The sequence below is a fragment of the Lucilia cuprina genome, chromosome 4 (assembly GCF_022045245.1).
Source record: "Lucilia cuprina isolate Lc7/37 chromosome 4, ASM2204524v1, whole genome shotgun sequence".
NCBI lineage: Eukaryota > Metazoa > Arthropoda > Insecta > Diptera > Calliphoridae > Lucilia > Lucilia cuprina.
The window spans coordinates 60,502,193-60,523,657 of record NC_060952.1 but is presented as its reverse complement, the minus strand read 5'-3'; the positions used below and the strand labels follow the sequence as shown (position 1 = coordinate 60,523,657).

General features: G+C 31.9%; 1 protein-coding gene across 2 annotated transcripts in view; it reads left to right on the top strand.

The window, feature by feature from the left end:
* The window catches only part of LOC111689226 (synaptosomal-associated protein 25), a 648,407-nt gene that overhangs the window by 515,993 nt on the left and 110,949 nt on the right, over window positions 1-21,465 (top strand). Inside the window, exon 4 of one of the 2 annotated variants that reach the window (XM_046948035.1) lies at window positions 4,916-4,964. The exons of the other annotated variant lie outside the window; for it this stretch is intronic. Coding sequence (XP_046803991.1) covers window positions 4,916-4,964 — 49 coding nt within the window. The remainder of the gene's footprint in view (window positions 1-4,915; window positions 4,965-21,465) is intronic. 2 annotated transcript variants of the gene reach the window in all.

The window sequence follows — 21,465 nt, the reverse complement described above, 5'->3', positions numbered from 1 at the left end:
AGATTGGATAAGGGTATCAGTGTGCACGTTATTGAAAGCGCCTTCGATGTCAATGCATACCGCCAGTGTATACAGTTTGCTATACAAAGATTCATCTATGTAGTTGACGACTTCGTTTAAAGCGGTTTCCACTGATAGTCCCTTTACATAAGCATGCTGCTTATATTTAAGGTCTTTGTATGGTATACTGCTTTTAACCATGCTATCGACTATCCGTTCCAAGGTTTTAAGTAGGAAGGACGTAATTCATATCGGCCAGTGTATACAGTTTGCTATCGAAAGATTCACCTATGTAGTGGACGACTTCGTTTAAAGCGGTTTCCACTGATAGTCCCTTTACATAAGCATGCTGCTTATATTGAAGGTTTTTGTATGGTATACTGCTTTTAAACATGTTATCGACTATCCGTTCCACGGTTTTAAGTAGGAAGCACGTAAGACTTATCGGTCGATAGGACTTAGGTGTCGCTAAATTTCCCTGGTTTGGGTATAAATATTACCCTTGCATCTTGCCATTTAACTGGGATATATGCCAGTTTTAAGCACGCAGTGAATATCTGTGACAGATGTACGAAACCAGACCTGCCTGCCCTGCAGCTTTATAGGGAGCAAAGCTCTTGTTTGCCCCTTTAACCATGTCAGATGTAATAAATATTTCCATGTTTATAGAAGTTTCATTGTCTCCTCCATATCCTCAAGCCTCCTGCCCGTGTCATCGATCATGGATTCCGGTTGGACATGAGTTTTGGATAAAAATTTTTTAATCTTCGATATGTCATTTACGCTATCTACCTGTTCACAGAAGAGTTTCTAGGAGTCTCGTTTGGCTTTTCGAACGATTTTCTTATATTCACCAAGTTTATTACTTATGATACTCATCCAAGTATACTGCAGTCTTTTTACGCCGTACCCGGTTAAATAGTTTGCGAAGAATCTTCCCAAGGTTCCAGATCTCCCCAGTTACCCAGGGTTTTTCCTGGGCAGATCTCCGCTCTCGCAGAGGGCAGCTGTCCTCGAACGATTCAACAAGGGCACTTGTGAACGTTTCTACTTTGGCATTTATATCCTCTTTATTTCGATATTAAAATTTAGTAAGGACCCGAATATTGTCCAATTAGTTTTAGACTTATTCCGAAACTTTATCGGCTTTGGTGGTGGCCCTAGTATTTTGAATCTTATGTACCGATGATCAGAAAAGCAGTGCCCATCCGAAACTCTCCAATCCTGAGTTTCGTTTATAAGCTCTTCTGAACATATAGTTATATCTATTTTAGTTATATAGTTATAGCTTTATTACCTAAGTTCAATGTTATCAACTCTTTAGTATTAAGGAAATTCATGAGAGCTTGTCCCCTGCGATTGGTGTTTGTACTAACCCAAGCTACATGGTGCGAGTTGCCATCACAACCTATTACAATTTTCTTATTTTTCTTTTGTGCTTCATCAACCAGTTTCAACCCACAATCATGGTCATCAATTAAACTGTTTTCCAGCGAGTTGGTGATCACCTCCTCGCTCTTTGGATTTGACTCCTCCGGGTAGCCTGAAGTGGCTATTAATGCAGTGGGTACTGTCTCTGCGGTGTCCTTATCAGGCATAGGAATAGCAGTGTTTTTAATAGACACATTCCCAATTCTGGAGAGCACTGCTGTTCTGTCTTCTGGCGGGTGGATAATTTCCTCCTCGCTTTTAGGATTTGACTCCTCAACAATGCCAGTACATGATAATTATGCTTTGGGTAATGTCGTAGGTGCTTTAGTGTCCTTGTGGGGCCGGTTTTAACAGCCCTTTCAATTGGCGCCTTCCCAATTTTGGAAAGGGCAACTACACTTCCTTCTGGAGTTAATGGCAAATTCCTCGATTTTAGGATTTGACTCCTCAACTTTATCAGTAGTGGATACTGATGCCGTGGTCTTAGATTTTTTAGTGTCCTTTTCGAGGCTTGTTGTAACAGCCCTTCCAATCGGCAACTTCCCAATTCTGAATATGACAGCTAGAGAGAATCTTGGCAAGATTAGCCATGGATTTCTGGTCGATACCTATTACAAATAAAGTTCCCTCTGGTTCTTCTTTCCTGTAAAAGGCATCCCATTTTTCCACGGCCAGCTCAGCATTTTGACCATGCTGAACTCGCAGCTCTCGCTCTCTATTGGTTGTTGCCCTTTGAAGGCAATTGCATGGTCCACTATCTTATTGTTGACCAGATCTTCTTTTTTACTCAGTTGGTCTATTGGAATTTTGTCTGTCGGATTACTGGCATCATAAACTGCATAGCAAATTTGGCGTAAGATGGCGGCTCTTTTCCTTTTCCTCCGTCTAGCTTCTCCTTCCTGGTTTTTCGGGGCTTTTTTCGAGGTTGATTTCGCCGACGTGTTCGTCTTCGGAATATCTGGCTTGACGTTGTCACCCTTACTCGCAGGATTCTCAATGGAGGTTTCTTTAAGTATAGTATGGCTTGACTTCGACTGTGTAATAGAAGACGGGGAGATCTTTTTCTTCTTAGGTTTATTATTAGTTGTCAACTCCTCGGGAGACCTGATCATTTTTGCCTCAAATCTTGTGAAAGAGTCCGATTTTTCCTTTGGATTGTCGTGGGATTGACTAACTATGATTTCCTGTGCTCCAGAAAGTCTTTTCTTTGTAATAGGTAGTTTAGCTATGTTATCACTTACCTCCTTCAACATTTGCTCTACTTCTTCCTTTTTGGGATTTGCTATAATGGTATTATTATTATTATTATTATTATCATCTGAGAATTTTTTAATCTTCGATATGTCATTTACGCTATCTACCTGTTCACAGAAGAGTTTCTAGGAGTCTCGTTTGGCTTTTCGAACGATTTTCTTATATTCACCAAGTTTATGAGACCTGTACCTTGCGCACAAGGTTTACATGGACAGCCAGCCAGACCGACATAGCTTAATCGACTCAGAAAATGATTCTAAGCCGATTGGTATACTTTAAGGTGGGTATAGGACGAATATTTTTGTATGTTACAAACATCACCACAAACCCAATATACCCTCCCCACTAAAGTGGTGTAGGGTATAAATATTCCACAATAAAACATATTAAATGCTTTATTTAAAAAAATTCAAAATTTTAACATACTGACTGGTGTAGGGTATCACATGGTCGGCAATGGCCGACTATAAATTCATACTTGTTTAATAGAATTTTGTTTTTTGTTCATAAATAAAGTTCGAATAAACAAAAAAAAACAATTTTATGTTTTCCAATTAAAAATAGATATTGTGTACCCAGCAAAAAACGATCATATATGATTATATATGAACATGTATGAAAATGTATGAATATATATGGTTTCATATATGAAAATGTATGGGTTCATATATGAACATATATGAAAAATTTTATCGTATATGGATGCATATATGGAACCATATATGGAGAATTGAATCATATATGGACGCATATATGGAAGCATATATGAAAACTTGTATCATATATGGACGCATATATGAACATTTCTGTCATATATGGTATCATATATGAACATATATGGATTCATCTAGAAATAATTTTGCCATATATGGGATCATATATGAAAATATATGAAATAAAAAATTAGTATTATATTCCATATATGGTTCATATGTACATACATACGTATGTATGTATGTATTTATATACGTATGTATCTTAAAAAAGTCATTATATTTTCGTATAAAAATTTAATTGATCTTTATTAAAGCGTTATTTAAAAAAAAAAACAGTATTAAAATGATTTACAAGTTTACAAATATAGGAGTACAATAATATTTACCATATGATTACGTATTTTGTTTTTTTTTTCAATTTCTGTCAGCATGAAAAAAAATCTCAATTTTTGATGAAATATTTAGAGGTTATCTCAGATTTTTGTTCATATCTCCGGTATTTATGGACCGATTTTGCTGATTTTAAAAAGCGATCTTTTCGGAAGCATGTCTAACAGAATTATTGAAGATTCGGGTCTTGTCGATATCTGGGGTCCTCTAAAAACTGATTTTAACAAAGACACAGACGGACATAGCTTAATCAACTCCGCTACCTATAAGAATCCAGAATATATATATACTTTTGGGGTCGGAAAATTATATTATAGAAATTACAAACGGAATGACAAACTTATATATACCCTTCTCACGAAGGTGAAAGGTATAATAACTTAAAAGAGACCTTTTAGTTAGCGGTCCAGTTCACGAACAGCTATCGATAGACTAAAAGTATTTTGGGAACCATCAAAAAATATTGAATTTAAAATAGTTTTAGTTTTTTATTATTTTACATACAGAAAACGGCGGCTGCATTTAAGCCGACTGAAGCAGAACATTATTAGGAGTTTGACCTAATAAAGGTTTACTTAATAAAGCCTCATTTAGAAAATTTAGTTTTTTATCAATAAATTGCTTAAATACTTTGGAATTAAAGTAAAATTCAACATAAAAGATTCTTTATGAAAAATTAATTAAAAAATATACTCATGGTGTTGGCTATGCCCGACTATACTTTCATACTTGTTTCAAAATAAAATAGATTTTGTTATTTATAACAACTGAAATTTTTTATATTATAAGTTCTAAAAATATACCAAATTATTTTGTAATTTTTTATTTATGATCTATGTATATTTATCATCAAATTACATAATAAAACAGTTTTATTTTACTCGAAGCATTCTTTGAATACAATTTCTAAAATTTATTTCTAATTAAAAATTACAAAATATCTGATCAATAAATTCACAAATATTCGGAACAATACTTCGCACAACTACAGAAACAACAAAATAAAAATGGATTTTTTAAACAGAACAACACATGTACTGGCCACTTATAAACTACATATGTATACGGAACATTATCCTTAATAAATATATAGCAAAATATAAAAATCGTATATTTTTATTTAGAGTGCTGAAGTTGGAATGAGGAGTATTGTTATGCTGGATGAACAAGGAGGTAAGAAAAGCGTAGATATATGAATACATGTATGTATAATTAAGCTTTATTAAGAATTTTAATTCAAATTAAGTATCCACAACAAAATTTAATTCCTATGATGTATATTATGATTAACTCGAGTTGAAAAAGTCGCAAAATGAAATAACTTCGCCGCAAAAGGAAATTATTTCACCTTATAGTATATTCGCCTTGGTAAAAACATTAGGATGATATTTGAATAAGGCTTAAATATAATTTCACCAGATGTACCTTGTGTACTTTAGTTTTCGTAATAAACCATAAAATATCATGTGCCAAATTTCATTGAATTATCTCCAAAATTGCGACCTGTAGTTTGATTACAAGGTTTACAAGCCCTATTCGGTGGTTCAGTTGTATGGGGGCTAGGTAAAATAATGAACCAATCTTAACCATTTTCAATAGGCTTTGTGGAACAATAGAATATCATATACCAAATTTTATTGAATTATCTGTGTAGTGTATAATCAGACTTTACGATTTTTGAAGAATCTAACTATAACAGTTTCCCATAGGAGGTCGCAATTTTGGAGATAATTCAATGAAATTTGGCACATGATCTTCTACCGTAGACGAAGCCTATTGCAAATGATTAACATCTGTCCATTATTTCACCTAACACCCATACAACTGAACCCTTGAATAATTATGTTTAATATACTCATATCTCGAAAAAAAAAGCTCCAAAACCAAGTTCTATAATAGATTTGATGGCTCTCACGAATTCTATAAATACAGAGCCTCACATGACCCTAGTTGTTAAGAAAAGCCACCATCAAAATTTAACTTAAATGTCCACAATTTTATTCAAAAATAAACGGCTTAAGTATATCAGAGGCAATTCAAATTAAATGCTTTTTATGACAACTAAATCACATTTTATTTTTGTAAAAGGTGTGGGCTATTATATGGTCGACCTGTTAAATTCATATGGTGGGAGCCGCCTGTATAAAGTCCACTAATTTATTACCCAATTATTCACATGGATGTCAGAGTTTTTCTAAACCAAACACTTTCCCAGATATACGAATTTTTGTACGTGATTCATGTTTTGTATTTAATTCATATAGGAGGTCTTAAGCCTTCTTATGAAAGTCCGTCCATTTCTCTTTCAATTATTCACATGAGTTTTTAAAATCTAATTGCAAAAATTTTAAATTATAACCCCAAGAATTTCATGTATAAACGAATTTTAGTATGTAACGAAACTTATTTTTGTTGAATCTCACCGCTATACTCGAATTTTTAAAACAATTATGACTGTTAAAGCTGTTTTTCAGGGGGCCACTTATATGGAGGATTTGCGTAAATTTGATCTGGTATTGCTTGTTTTCTTAACCCCAAGAATTTCATGTATAAACGAATTTTAGTATGTAATTTCTAAGGCAGGTACGAACATATTTTCGTTGAATCTCACCGCTATACTCGAATTTTTATATGGGAGGTCACAAGCTTTCTTATGAAAGTCCGTCCATTTCTCTCCCAATTATTCGCAGGAGTTTGAAAGATCTAATTGAAAATTTTTAAAATTCTAACCCCAAGAATTTCATGTATAAACGAAACATTTTTGTTGAATCTTACCGCAGCTTATATTGAAAGTTAAATGTTTTTCATGTGTAATATATTTTGCAGCAACTCGTTAACATGTTAATAGTACCCACAAATACTTTATATTGCATGCCTATGATATCAAAATATTTTCCTGCACAAATTATTCGAAGTCAAAAATATTCAAAACTTTATTGTGTGGCTTGAATATTTTTAAAATATTCTCTACCAGTAAAGAATATAAATACGTCACGATGAACACACAAAATAAAACGACTAGACGTTTTATGGTCGAAACCATATAGTAGTACATATAGGCGAAACTGAAGGGGTTTTCAAAGAAACATTTTTATTCTCTTCACACAGACGAGCTCTGAGAGAATAAAACAAACTTGTGAGAACTAAACGCACTCACTAAACATCAAATTTTCTTCACAAAATTGCGAGGATATTACCACTTATTAGTTTTTCTTATCACTTAAGCTTAATGTTTATTATTTTTTCAACACTTTTCATTTATTTAAAACCCCGAAAATAATTTATATCTTACAAACGAAAAAAAATATTTTTTATTCTTTGACATTTTATTTTAATTAAAATTGAAAAATGAAAAGCTGTACATTTTAGTATTGAAAATTAAAAAAGTATTTTACATACTTTTTTTAATTCAACAAAAAAAAAAAAAAAAAAAAACAAAAAGACGTGTTTATAATACGTTTTGAGATAAAATATCTTTTCAAAACAATAAATAACTAATATTTTCATTCACTGCCATATAAAATTTCATTAATAATACACAAAGAATAACGTCCAAAAAATACATTTTATATTTAGTACTTTTTAAACAACTGTGTTTATTTTTGTGCTTCTACTAATAGATTCTCACCAGTTAGGTCTTTGACAGGGGACTTAGGTCCTTGACAATTAGTTTCGCCTATATACTACTATATGGTCGAAACTATGAGGTTTTAATATTTTTACTCCAAAGAACAAATACTAACATTTTATGTTGGATTAAAATTTTATAAAATGTAAACAATGAATGCAAAAAATAACCACATATTAATAAGAACGTTTGTAACTAAGTTTATATAGATGTTTAATGTATTTTAAATTAATGTTAAATTTTTATGTGGATTATTAATATGTTAGAAAAAAATATGAAAAATTCTCTTTTTATTTTATATTTTAAGAAATCAACTTAATGCATACACCGGCAGATGAAAAAATCCCCACTACACACACTATTGTATTTTTTCAATGAAATTGCACTGAAAAAAATATTTGGCTATTTTCAATTTTGAAGATTAACTTACACTACTTTTAAATCGGAAATATTTATAAACAAAATATAATCAATGGACATAATAATGATAATTTCTTTACATAGAAAGAATATTTCAAATTAAACTGTACAAAAAAGTATCAAATAAGAATGAACTTATTTACTTTCATTGTTATGCATTCTATAAAATTACTTAGAGTGTATGATGTTTTTGTAAATTATGATCTTGTTTTTTAAGCTGTGTTTTTGTTTTTTCAAATTGCGTTTGCAATTTCTGAAACAAAGCGACATCAATCTAATTTGTTGAATGCTGCCAAGCAACTAAATAAAATATTTGTATTTTTGACGCTCTTCTTTAGAAGTTCGTGTGCGATTAGGGTTGCCAGCCTGGCTGGACTTGACTGGATTGTCCAGCTTTTTTGATGCTTGTCCAGTTTCAAGCTAAAATTTAATTTGTCCAGCTAAATAAAATATTTTTAGTACACTGCAATAATTATACACTACACCACTTTAGTGGGGAGGGTATAATGGATTTGTGCTGATGTTTGTAACATATAAAAATATTCATCCTAGACCCACCTTAAAATATACCAATCGGCTTATAATCGTTTTCTGAGTCGATTAAGCTATGTCCGTCCGTCTGGCTGTCCATGTAAACCTTGTACGCAAGGTACAGGTCGCAATTTTCAAGATAATTTGGCACACACGTTTTATTTGACAAGGACGAAGCCTATTGAAAATGGTTAAAATCGGTCCATTATTTCACCTAGCCCATATTTAACAGAACCTCCCGAAAAGGGCTTCTGAGCTCATAATTATGTTAAATATACAGATATATCGATAAAATACGGCACAACTAAGTTTTATAGAAGTCTTGATGACCCTGCCAAATTTCATAAAGATCGGGCCCCATTTCACCCTAGCTCCCATACAAAGTCCTCTTCAGAAAATTACTTGAATGTCCCAAATTAACTTATAAACACAAATATCGCGATGAAATTATTGTGCTGAATTTTATCGCGATATTTGTGTTTATAAGTAATATTATGTAAATATAAATATATTCACAAAATTTTATCGGGCTTGGTCCATATTTGCCTCTAGCCCCCATATAAAGCCTATTTCAGAAAATTAGTTTTTCATCCATAAATTGCTTAAATGTATCGGAACAAGGGAATATTGAAGATAAATGCTTTATTATGAAAAATAAATCACATTTAATATTCATAACTGGTGTTGGGTATCATATGGTCGACCACGCCCGACTATACTTTCTTACTTGTTTTTATGTTATCTTTGTCAAATCATGTTAGCCAACTCTGATTGCACATTTGTTTTACAACTATGTTATGATTTCCGTCTTCTATCATCATGTCTCAACACTTGAACAGCTGAATGTCGCAATAAATATTAGGTCTGTTACTCGATAATTTGTAACAATTTGCAACAATTGTTATTGGATTCCGTTCGCGTACTTTCGAAAACTTGCAACGAGAGAGTAAGAGAGCGGTAAATATTACAGTTCGTTGATAGAGAATTTTTTGATTTTACTGAATATTTTTTCCCCAGTAAAAAATATCCAACAACAAATGTTTGATTTATGAATATGTAAACAAACCAAAGAAATCAAAAATGTGGTAAATTTTAAATTTTTTGAATGAAATATATAAATTAATAACAGACGAATATTAAAAAATTATTTGTAATTATATTTATTTTAAATTTATTTATCATAAATTAGTTTTTAAAAGAGTTTATTTGTCATGAAAAATCATAACAAATATTGTCAATCTAGCGTTTTTAAAACAATTTAGTTTGTCTTTCTCTTAGCGATTTTGTGTAAATTTTTATTTTAATAATATGTTTGTATCATGAAGTTTTAAAACAATGATATATTTTTAATGATACCACATATTTTGTTAGCTTTAAATATCCATTTATTTATAGGAAAAATCAAAGTTACAATTATTTGTTTTTTAGTTTTTTGTTAGCGATTGAGATTTCAGCAAAAGGGCATTACCAATCTTTGTTTATAAACAAAAAATTGGATTTCGCGTATTTTTTTGGATATTTTTTTTTTTTGATTGAGAGTAAATTAAAAGTTACTCCCTATCATAAAGTTACTGTATATTTCTTACAGGAAAGTACGCGAAAAGACCTATTACTTATGATTTTTAAAATTTAAAACTTCAAAAATGGAGCTTTTTCACATCTTTTGCTCTAAAAAGTAAATTAATGAAGTGATCTGGGAAAACTAAAAATATATTCATACTCTGTCGACTATAACAAAACGGAATTGGTATATGAGAACCCCTGCATTTTTTTGGTGTATCACTGTGAAACTATTTACACAAAACCAAAATTAGCATTTTCTCAGTATTTTTTTATGTCCAGCTTTTTAAAGCCCAATGTCCAGCTTTTTGCGAATCGGAATCTAGCAACCCTATGTGCGATCGTGCTGTATACATGTAAACTACCGAAAATCTTCGTATTCAGAACAATACTAGCGTCGATGTCTGACTTAATGCATTAAATATTTCTTTTAATATTTTGAAAATTAAGAAATGACGAATTTTTATTCACAAGATATAAAAAAATGTACGTCCATAATACGTCCATGTGACCACTTTAAGTTAAAATTTCTCAAAAAAAATAAATAAAACAGCTTGAAACCAACAAGTTTTTTACAACTTTTGAATATTATGAAGACGACTTACAACTCAGAAAGTAAACTCTGCTAATGTAGGCTTCATACACTTGTTGAATGACTGTAGTCCATATTTAATTGTTGTGCCAACTATAAGTCGCAAAGTTTTGAAACCAAATTTATACAATTTTACAAAATTTGCAGTTTTTTTGATAGAATTTTTGCTGCTCTTTGGCTATTCAAAATGAGAAAAAGTACACAGTACAGTTGGAATTTCGCGTCGTTTTTTATATGTCTAAGGTATCCCTATGTGAGAAGCTTAAATATTGGAAAAACAAACATGAAGCAAACTAATTCTCAAAATAGCGCGTGATCAAAACACTTTAAAATGTTACATGTTGAAATCATAAAGCCACACTATAATATTAGAATGCTAAGATGTTAGAGCGAATACAAAAAATTGCGAATTTTCGCATTATAAATAAATTTTAAATTCTGAATTTTATCAATCTTTATATAGAAATAATTGGCTTGCGTTAAAAAATTTAAACAAGGCATTTCGTGGACTAAATACGCGGGATTTTTTCACACCAAAAATCGATGTGTTAACTAAAAAAGAAATGTCATAAAAATTTCCGTTTTGCGAAAACGAGATATTTTTTGTGTTGAAAGATAATTCAATGTATAGAGCAATTTAATTAAAAGATGTTAAGTTCAATCTTAATTCTTCGCAATAGCTAAATTACAGCTCTCTTGTGTTAAGCGAAGTGTGTCTTTATTGAAAAAGTTCTTAGATTATATAGTAATTAATTGCTTACACAGCATTATTCATAAAGTGGATAATGTAACAATTGGACAGAACATTGAACGCAAGAAATACTTACAAACAAAGTGTGTCCAACCCTGTCTATTGTTAAAGACGCATTTTATTTAAGCTTTGTATATTAATCATAAACTTTCATTAAATACTTGATTTTTAATCTATAATACAGTGACAAAGTGTATAAAGTGTGGTCATTGTGTTTTAATTTTCAATTTAAATCAACTGTGCTGTAAAAACAATTTTATTTGCAATTTTAATAATCAAATTTAATGCACAATATTTAACCAAAACCTTATTCAGCAATTTTCATATATTCTTATAAGATAAACAAAACAAATTTATGTGAGAGACTCTACCATCTGTTGTTACTACCATAGTGTATATAGAGCGGAAACTCTGCTGTCAAGGACCTAAGTCTGTTGTCGTTTTGTAGTAGTAGAATGTAGTAGTAGAAAAACTTATGATAGTATTAGTATATTCCCCATATTTTATATAACCCAACAAACACATAATCAAACGTTTTAAAAATGCTATTAATTTTATTTAATATTAAACATTAACTGTTCTTTAAAAGAGAAACTGATTTAACGTTTACATTCGATTTGGAGTTTTAAAATTAAAAAATAGTTTGATTTACAACCTTTCTAGATTTTACATGAACACTCTGTGTTTGCTGGGTAACGACATTTTAATTTATTATTCTGACATTTTCATTACAACAATTTTTTATTTATTTTTTAAATTTTACATAACTTCGGCAAAATAAAAAGATGTAGGTGACCCAAATTCAAGAGAAAACACTCGTCATTCTTACGAGTATTTGGGTGTAGTTGGCACCAACTCTTCCCTTTTTGCCAGGATAATTTGATGCCACGGGGCTAAGTTTCCATCTTTGTCTTGTCCCGGTTATTGGAGTATTCCATTTGGTATGTACGTGGTGGCTGAGGTTTAAACCCGGGAAGAGAATATTGGTTAAAAGACTGGTGCACGGTAAAGTCTATAATTCGGGATAAGTTCGGTGCTATAGCTAAGATAACAGCATTGGAAATTAGTTGGTGTCAAATGTATATCATACGGGATGGATGTAGGGTTATACGGACCTTACTTACTCAGATGTTGGTCTCAATGAGTGTGTCGGTGTGCAGAGTTGAATGGTGATGTATGTAAAGTATCTTATAAATGTGATACCAATGAATTTGCCTTCAATGTCAGGGTATATTTAGGGTTTACTCTGTCCGTACCAGACCACAGTGTATCCACTGATTACGTCTGTAGGTGCTATTGCCGAATCACACATTCGTTGTTGAAAACTAAAGTGATGTTTTTGCATCTCGGTAGTTAAGCAATGGTCAGAGATTAGGTAGCTCGAGTACATTAGTAAAGTTTAAGGAGCACAAAGTGGTGGTGGTGAGTCGTCTCAAAAGCTTACCCAGTGGTCTTATAAGGCCAATACGACAGGTGTTCACGTAAAGCTTATTCACTTATGTATCTTTTTTTCGGCAACAGCACCGAACTTATACAGAATAGATATAACCCGTAATTTTGTGTTTAAACCACAGCCATCCTGAAGGAACCACTGCAATAACCGGGACAAGACAAAAAATGAATATCCAGACGAATACGTTCATAATTTTGATATTTTATACAAAACTAAAAATATTTAATTTATTTACATTTAATTTGACAAATGACTGTGGGGAAATCTAACAGGTGGTATGTTGAATACACAGTACCCATATGTGTGAACAGCCTACTTTATGTTTTCAAAAAAAAATTTACAGGTTTCCCCTCTATGTTTCTCTATAGTTACTACTATAAATTAACAACCCTTAAAACATATGATCGATTTTCACTACAATACGCTTTATTGTTAAATCTGGTGGTTTGTGAATTCGATTAAAAATTGCTTATACTGTCCGTGGCGCCATCTATTGTAAAGTAGCTGTTATATCCCAGCTAACAATTCCTTTTCAAATATAATAAATAATATTTCTCGTCATGAGTTGCGTTAAACCGAAATGCAGAAATAAAGCTGAAGTTCCAATGGTTGCTTGTTGGCTTTGTAATGCTGTTTATCATGCTAAGTGTGTTGATTTAGCCCCTCGGACTGCTGATAATCTTCGTGAAGATAAAGGACTCCGTTGGTGGTGCAGGAAATGTATTGTTTATGACGTAGAATTTTTTCATTTTTTAAATATACTCGTCTTGAACTGGATAATATAAATAATGATTTAAACTAGCAGATTTTTAAAATTCAAAGAATTATTTGATAATGCTCCCTGTTCTCCCAGAAGGAAGAAGACAACTTGTTCGCGAAGAAAATTTTTAAACTATAGTTGACACCAATTTTTGGCCACCAAAATATGAATATATATGTAGAAATAATCAACGTTCTGATATCGCTTACTTGCCTTCAGAAAGTATTTTTCAAAAAAATTAATATCCTTGCCGAAAGATAACATAATTAATATTGTCTATCAAAATGTTCGTGGCCTCAACACAAAAATAAAGTCTCTCTATACTAATAGCTTCGATTTTTCATATCAAATTAATGTCTTCACTGAAACCTGGTTGAATGATAACAATTATATTCAAGATATTGAGATACTATGTTCAAAATATCAAATATTTAGATTTGATCGATCATACAAACGTGGTGGTGGTGTACTTATTGCAGTTTTAAATTCTCTTCTCTGTGAAAGCATAACATTTGAAAACAGTAATAATATTGAATTTATTGCCGTCAAAATCCTATTTAATAATAGTTCCTTATTTCTCACTTGCTCCTATATTCCTCCAAATTCTTCTGCTGATAATTTTGAGTTGCACACTTCGGGAATTGCTTTCGCTCTGAAACAATCCAACCCTTGTGACTTATTTGTGGTACTTGGAGATTTTAACCTTCCTCATTTATCGTGGAATAAACCTTTGGAACTTAATTACTTAATTCCTACAGTATCAAATGAATTTGTTCAATCACTAATGATGCTCGGATTATTTCAAATAAATAATGTTTATAACACAAATGGAAGACTTTTAGACCTTGCCTTTGTTAATCATCCTATAGACGTATTCGTACGAAACTCGCCAACATTAACATTTCCTGAAGATGTCCACCATCCTACAATTGAAGTTGAAATTTCTACTCTTCGTAATAAATCTCTACCATCATCAAATAGAAATAAATTTAAATATAATAAAACATACTGCTTCCATCGTACTTATTATGTAAAACTAAATTATTTATTATCTAACGTCGTTTGGAGTACTATAGTTTCTGGAAACAATTTTGATGTCATTGTTAATAATTTTTATTCCATACTTTATCATTTAATTTCACAAACTGTTCCTAAAACGATAAAACGTGAAAAGAAAGGCCCACCTTGGAATAACAACCTCTTAATAAATTCAAAAAATAAGAAAAATAAATTTTACAAAAAATACAAAAGATCTGGCTCCATAATTGATTTTAAAAATTACTCTGTGGCACGCTCTGAATACAATATCACAAACAAACTGACATATAATTACATTCTTCGTATGAAATCAACACTAAAAACCAATCCTAAATCGTTTTATTAATTTATCAACTCTAAACGTCGAGCCTGCCATTACCCAAGTTTCCTAAAGTTTTGTTCCCGTAGTGCCTATGATGATCTATCGATTAGTAACATGTTCGCAGACTTCTTTGCTACAACATATTCTAAATCGACATTTGATAACATTACTTCTTACTCCTCTTTAACGAATTCATTGAATATACATTTCACATTCATCCATAGTAATATCGTTTTATCAAACCTGAGATCATTAAATTCTTCGTCTTGCCCTGGCCCTGATGGTATACCTATCTGCATCCTAAAACATTGTGCTGAAACGTTGTATGTACCTCTTACGGATATTTTCAATAAATCTATTGAATTAGGTTATTTAGCATGGCTTCTGTAAACATCGTTCCACAACAACGAACATCCTCGAGCTCACAACCTTAATAAATGATGGTTTAGTAAATAAGCTACAAACAGACGTAATATATACAGATTTTAGTAAAGCATTTTACAGAGTGAACCATAATATGCTACTAAATAAATTATCGTTAATGGGATTTAGCTTTGCAGCTTTAAATTGGTTGTTTTCCTACTTATCCAATAGAACGCAACAAGTTAAATTTAGAGATGCCACTTCCAAAGTTATTGAGGTCCCATCTGGTGTTCCCCAGGGAAGTCATTTAGGTCCAATACTATTTACTTTATTTATAAATGATCTCCCTAATGTTATTTCTCATTCCAAAGTATTAATGTACGCTGACGATGTCAAAATTCTAAAAACCATTCGAAACTCTAGCAGTCAACACTTACTTCAATCCGACATCGATAAACTTTCGCAATGGTGTAAAATAAACCTTATGGATTTAAATATAAAACAAGTAAGGGTTCTATATTCGGCTGTGCCGAATCTTATATACCCTTCACCATGATTTGTTTAAAGCCTTTTGTACCTTTTGAAGAACGAAAAAGTACCAAAAAGTCCCCATCTATGGGTCCTCAGTTAATCCGGGCCATACAAACTTAATTACATGTTCCTAGGTTCAATATTGTAGAAATTGTAAAAAGTACCTTTTGAAGAACGAAAAAGTACCAAGAAGTCCCCTTTTACTGGTTCTCACTTAATCCGGGATATACGAACTTAATAACATGTTTCTAGGTTCAATATTATAGAAATTTCAAAAAGTACCTTTTGAAGAATGAAAAAGTACCAAAAAGTACCCTTTCATGGGTCCTCACTTAATCCTGACCATACATACTTAATTAAAAGTTTCTAGGTTCAATAATGTAGAAATTGCAAAAAGTACCTTTTGAACAACGAAAAAGTCCCCTTTTATGGGTCCTCACTTAATCCGGGCCATACATACTTAATTACATGTTTCTAGGTTCAATATTGTAGAAATTGCAAAAAGTACCTTTTGAAAAACGAAAAAGTACCAAAAACTCCCCTTGTTTGGGTCCTCACTTAATCCGGGCCATGCATACTTAATTTCATGTTTCTAGGTTCAATATTATAGAAATTTCAAAAAATACCTTTTGAAGAACGAAAAAGTACCAGAAAGTCCCCTTTTATAGGTTCTCACTTAATCCAGGCTCTACATACTTAATTTCATATTTCTAGCCAATAACAAAACATTAGTGCTGCTCTCGCTCTGCTACTCTTGCTCTGCTTTGCTTTTATAAACAAATTACAATAACAATATTTACCGTATTGTTATGTATTTTGTTTTTGTTTTTTGCAGTTTCTGTCTGAGCATGAATAAAAAATCTAAATTTTATATGAAATTTTCAGAGGTTGTCTCGGTTTTTTGCTCATATCTCCGTTATTTATGGACCGATTTTGCTGATTTTAAATAGCGTTCTTGCCGGTCGTATGTCTGATAGAATTATGGAAGATTTGGATCTCGCAGATATCTGGGGTCTTCTAAAAACTGATTTCAACAAACATACAGACAGACAGACGGACAGACAGACGGACATGGCTTAATCATCTCCGCTACCTATAAGGATCCAGAATATATATACTTTATAGGGTCGGAAAATTATATTATAGAAATTACAAACGGAATGACAAACTTATATATACCCTTCTCACGAAGGTGAAGGGTATAAAAATGCAAACACATGTCATTTTTTAGAGTAAGAAATTACGACACCAACTATTTTATAGATGAATTGCCGTTGGAAAAAGTCCACAATATTAACGATCTTGGAATATTACTTGGAATATTACTATATATATTTATGAAACGATGGTCGAAAGAATTTTCTGACCCATACATTACTAATCAAATTTATACATTTTTGGTTCCTCCTATTCTTGAATGTGGATCAATTATTTGGGATCCCTGTTATAATATCCATTCAAATAGTATTGAAACTTTTCAAAAGCAATTCTTAATTTTTTGTTTACGTGGTCTTCGCTGGAATTCACTCGTGCTACCGTCATATGAAAGCAGACTCAATCTAATAAAGTTACCAACACTAAAAAGTCGTAGATTAATGCTGGGTATTTCATTTTTACTTGGATTAATCCGTGGTGATATTGAATCGGAGTTTTTGCTTGGTAAAATTAATTTTAATGTCCCATCTCGACCAACCCGTAACTTTACCCGTTGAAAATAACGTACTACAGCTCCGTGTATGCTAACAACGACTCATTTCGCCGCATATGTGAAAATTTTAACAAATGTTATCATTTAATAGATTATTCGGAAAGTAATTCTAATATAAAAAGAAAAATTGTTTTGCATTTAAATTCCTAAAAATTTGTACTATATAACTTTAGTCTGTAGAGATTTATATTAATCTATAGACCAAATAAAAAAAGCCACGATTAGTAAAATATGTATAAGTATTGACTGTTTCATCGACTTTGTAATATGATATTATTTTTAATTGCTTTTCAATATTCTGTCGACATAAGCGATACATGTTTTATGCTACAATGTAGCGCACCTATACCGCTAGTTAAGATTGTTAACACTAAAAATTAATTGGTAGATGACAAAGAAGCTTATACCAAAATCTATAAGCCGTTAGAAAAATGCGATTTTGCATTAAATACATTGAAAAAAGTCGTTAATTTTCAAGAAATTGGTTTCCAAACTTTATATAGATTTTAATTTTAAGGGTTTTTATATTATTTATTCATTTAAATTCAGAAAAGGAATCATCAGATAATTTTAAATTTGCATCAAAATTTCTCGTGTGCATAAAACTCAATGTTTTTTTTAAACAAACGACTACAGACTGATCTATATTCTTGACTATAGACTGATTTATATTTTTGACTACAAACTGTAGTCTTCACTATAGACTGATATATATTCTTGACTACAAACTAAAGCTGGAAGCTATATATGCGCAATTTTCAAAGAAGCGTTACGTACCAGACAAAAATGAAGTTTATCCAACTCAACTTAAACCATTGTAATGCAGCACAAGAGCTCCTAAAACACACAATCTATGAAAACGCGGCCCGACATCGCCCAACCGTTATTGGAGGGGATTTCAATGCCTTGGCAGTAGACTGGGGTAGCCAAAGAACGAACAATAAAGTCAGAATTCTTTTAGAGGCGTTCTCTAGACTCGATTTTATGGTTCAATAGTCGATATAACTTTTGTAAGTTAAAGCCTAACAAACACATGCATCGGGAGGTAAGCGAACACTATACCCACAGCGAACATCAGACTATACACAATCGTGTTTAGCACAGGGAAAATTCAAATTCCAGCGATGGGCGATGAATACGTTAGATGAAGATGTGTTTGCAGATACATTCTCTTATCAAAGCCGAACAAATCGCAGCAGTGCTGAAAACGGCATGCGATACGTCTATGCCAAGAAAAAGGTCGAGCCAGAGAAGAAAACTATTGGTGGAACCATAATATTGCGAAGATAAGAAAAGAATGTCTTAAAACAAGGAGAAAAAATCAAAGCAGCAAAGGAATACCAGATTTTATTGCGAGCCCATGCAATGGGGCAATGCATTTCGGGTGGTAATGATAGATGACGAAATTGTAAACCTTTTTTCAAAAATTAGCGATAACAAAGTTCCAGGCCTAGACCTCATCCCTAACAGCGCTCTAAAAATTGCTCTTAAGAATAGACCAGAAATCTTCGCTAAACAATTTAACACTTGCCTCTGAGAATTAAAAAATTTCAGATATCTGGAAGAAACAAAAACTTATTCTAATACCAAAACTAGGAAAGACGCTAAGTGAATAACAAGCATACAGACCAATTTGTCTTCTTAATACAATTGGAAAATGCTTAGAACGCATTACATATAAAGGGCTATCGGATGCCGTCGAACAAAGTAAAGGTAAAGAGACAGTATGACATTAGAAAGGCAAAGTCAACAGTTGACGCAGAGAACTTTGTAATTGATTCTGCAAGGGATGCAATCAAATCAAAAGGCAAAATTATTGTGCTATCATTACACTGGACGTAAAAACGCTTTCAACTCTGCTGATTGGAAACATATTATATCATCTTTGCGATCAATTAATGTCACTTAGTATTTAATAAATACAATTAAATATTACTTCTCCAACAGAACACAGTGGTTTAAATCAGACAAAGGTATGAAATCGTACAATATCTCATCAGAAGTCCACCACAGATCGGTTCTAGGAACGCTTCTATGTAATATTATGACAACAGCGGTATCAAACGTCCTAGCAAGAATAATGCCAAACATTGGCGGTCCCAGACAGAGCAGAAGAATCCTGATTTCTAGAGTAATGAACTCAGTTATTCTTTATGGTGCACCAATATTGGAAAGTGCATTAACAAAAATATTAACGAAGGATATGATTTCCATACTAACATTCCATATGACACAATTCTTACAGGACATGGAATCTACAGGAGCTATCTATAACGCTTTGGGCATGATGCCCAAAATGTACAGAGGAAGATGAAACTGCGGAGCATGAAGTATTTATTTATTCGCTAGAGTAAGAGAAAAACTAAACACAGGAAATATAATCGGAAACATGATGCTCGAAAATTGCAGGATGAAACACACACAATACAGTGAATTAAAGAATATCAGCTAAAAAGATAAAATCCGCAATGTAGTACCTGGTGACAGTTTCAGGGAGTGTGGTGTTGACGATGGAGGTGGTTCTTGACAATAGACTGATTTGTGGTCTTGACTATATGTTGATCAATACTCTTTAATTTTGACCTTGTCTATATATTGATCTATAGTCTTGATTATAGACTGATCTATAGTGTTGACTATAAACTGATCTATATTATTTACTATAGACTGATCATCTACTCTTGACTATAGACTGATCTAAATTCTTGACTATTGACCACATAGTTATTTCTAGTTTCAACTCTAGAACGATTTAAAGTTTTCATCATTTTGATATTGTTAAATATAAACTGATCTATAGTCGTGATTACATAATGATTATAAGCGTTTATTACAAAGTTAATATAGTCTTGACTTAAAACTGATCTATAAGCTTTATAATGATCTATAGCCTTACCGATAGACTAATTCATAGTCTTTGCTAAACACTTGGCTTTACTTTTAATAAAAGTGTAAACACTTTCGCAGAAGTATAGCTTTTGTTTTAAGTAAGTATGAGGGTTTGTTAAAATGGAAAAAATATTATGGAAAGTAATTCTATAATATTATTAACATTTCGTTATTTTGTTTAAAATTTTAATTAAATCTAAGCATAAATGTTCATAAATTAAATAACGTGAATATATATTTTTTGCTGCTATGTGATCATTCAACATTGCCATAAGCTTTAGCTCCCTAATTTTTAGATTAACTCATACATAAAAATAAACTTAATAATAACATTACTATGACTTACCAAAACTTGGACGGGCAATGATCACTGGCATTGTTTCATAATGATCACGTACATAGAACTCAACCAAACGTTTCCAAGTGTTGGGATGCGGTTTCAACAAGTCGGGTGTAATATTCTCTTCTTCAAATCCATCCATTTGGCCAAACGCGTAAGATATTCAGGTTTGTAAGGGGAAATCTTAAACCTTCTCATAAATCACTTCCTGATCACAATTACAGAAGGCCGTCGATAGACGTACAAATGCTTCCAAGTTTTTATTTAAGGCACGTCTGGTGCCAGCTAAATTCATATCGATGGCATTTTTTAAATTGCCCTCTAATTTTAAAGTGGCATGTGAATACAATGTTAAGCCTTACATTTCTTAGTTAACATCACCTTGATACTTTTATCAAAAGATGTGCTCTTTTCTCTTTTATACGTTGGAAATTCTAGGTAGGAGAGTATTAATATTATATAAATTTATTAAAAATGAATATTTTGTATAACTATACTTACTGGTAATTTAAAAATATCCCTAAACCTGATTCAGGAGTCTTTCTTCTTTGGGGACGACAGATCATGATAATTTCTGTTAACTCATGACTAAAGTATAATAGTTTTTTTCCAACAAAACTTTACGCATAAAACCGAAGTCACCGGTAACGAATATTGTTTTCAAGGAAATAAAAGTATATACTTTATGGTTACTATTAATGAAGTCTATAGAAAGAACTATAAGCCCTTAGAAAAATATTAATATTACCATTAGATTTAGATTTAATGCAATTTTAAAAAATGCATTC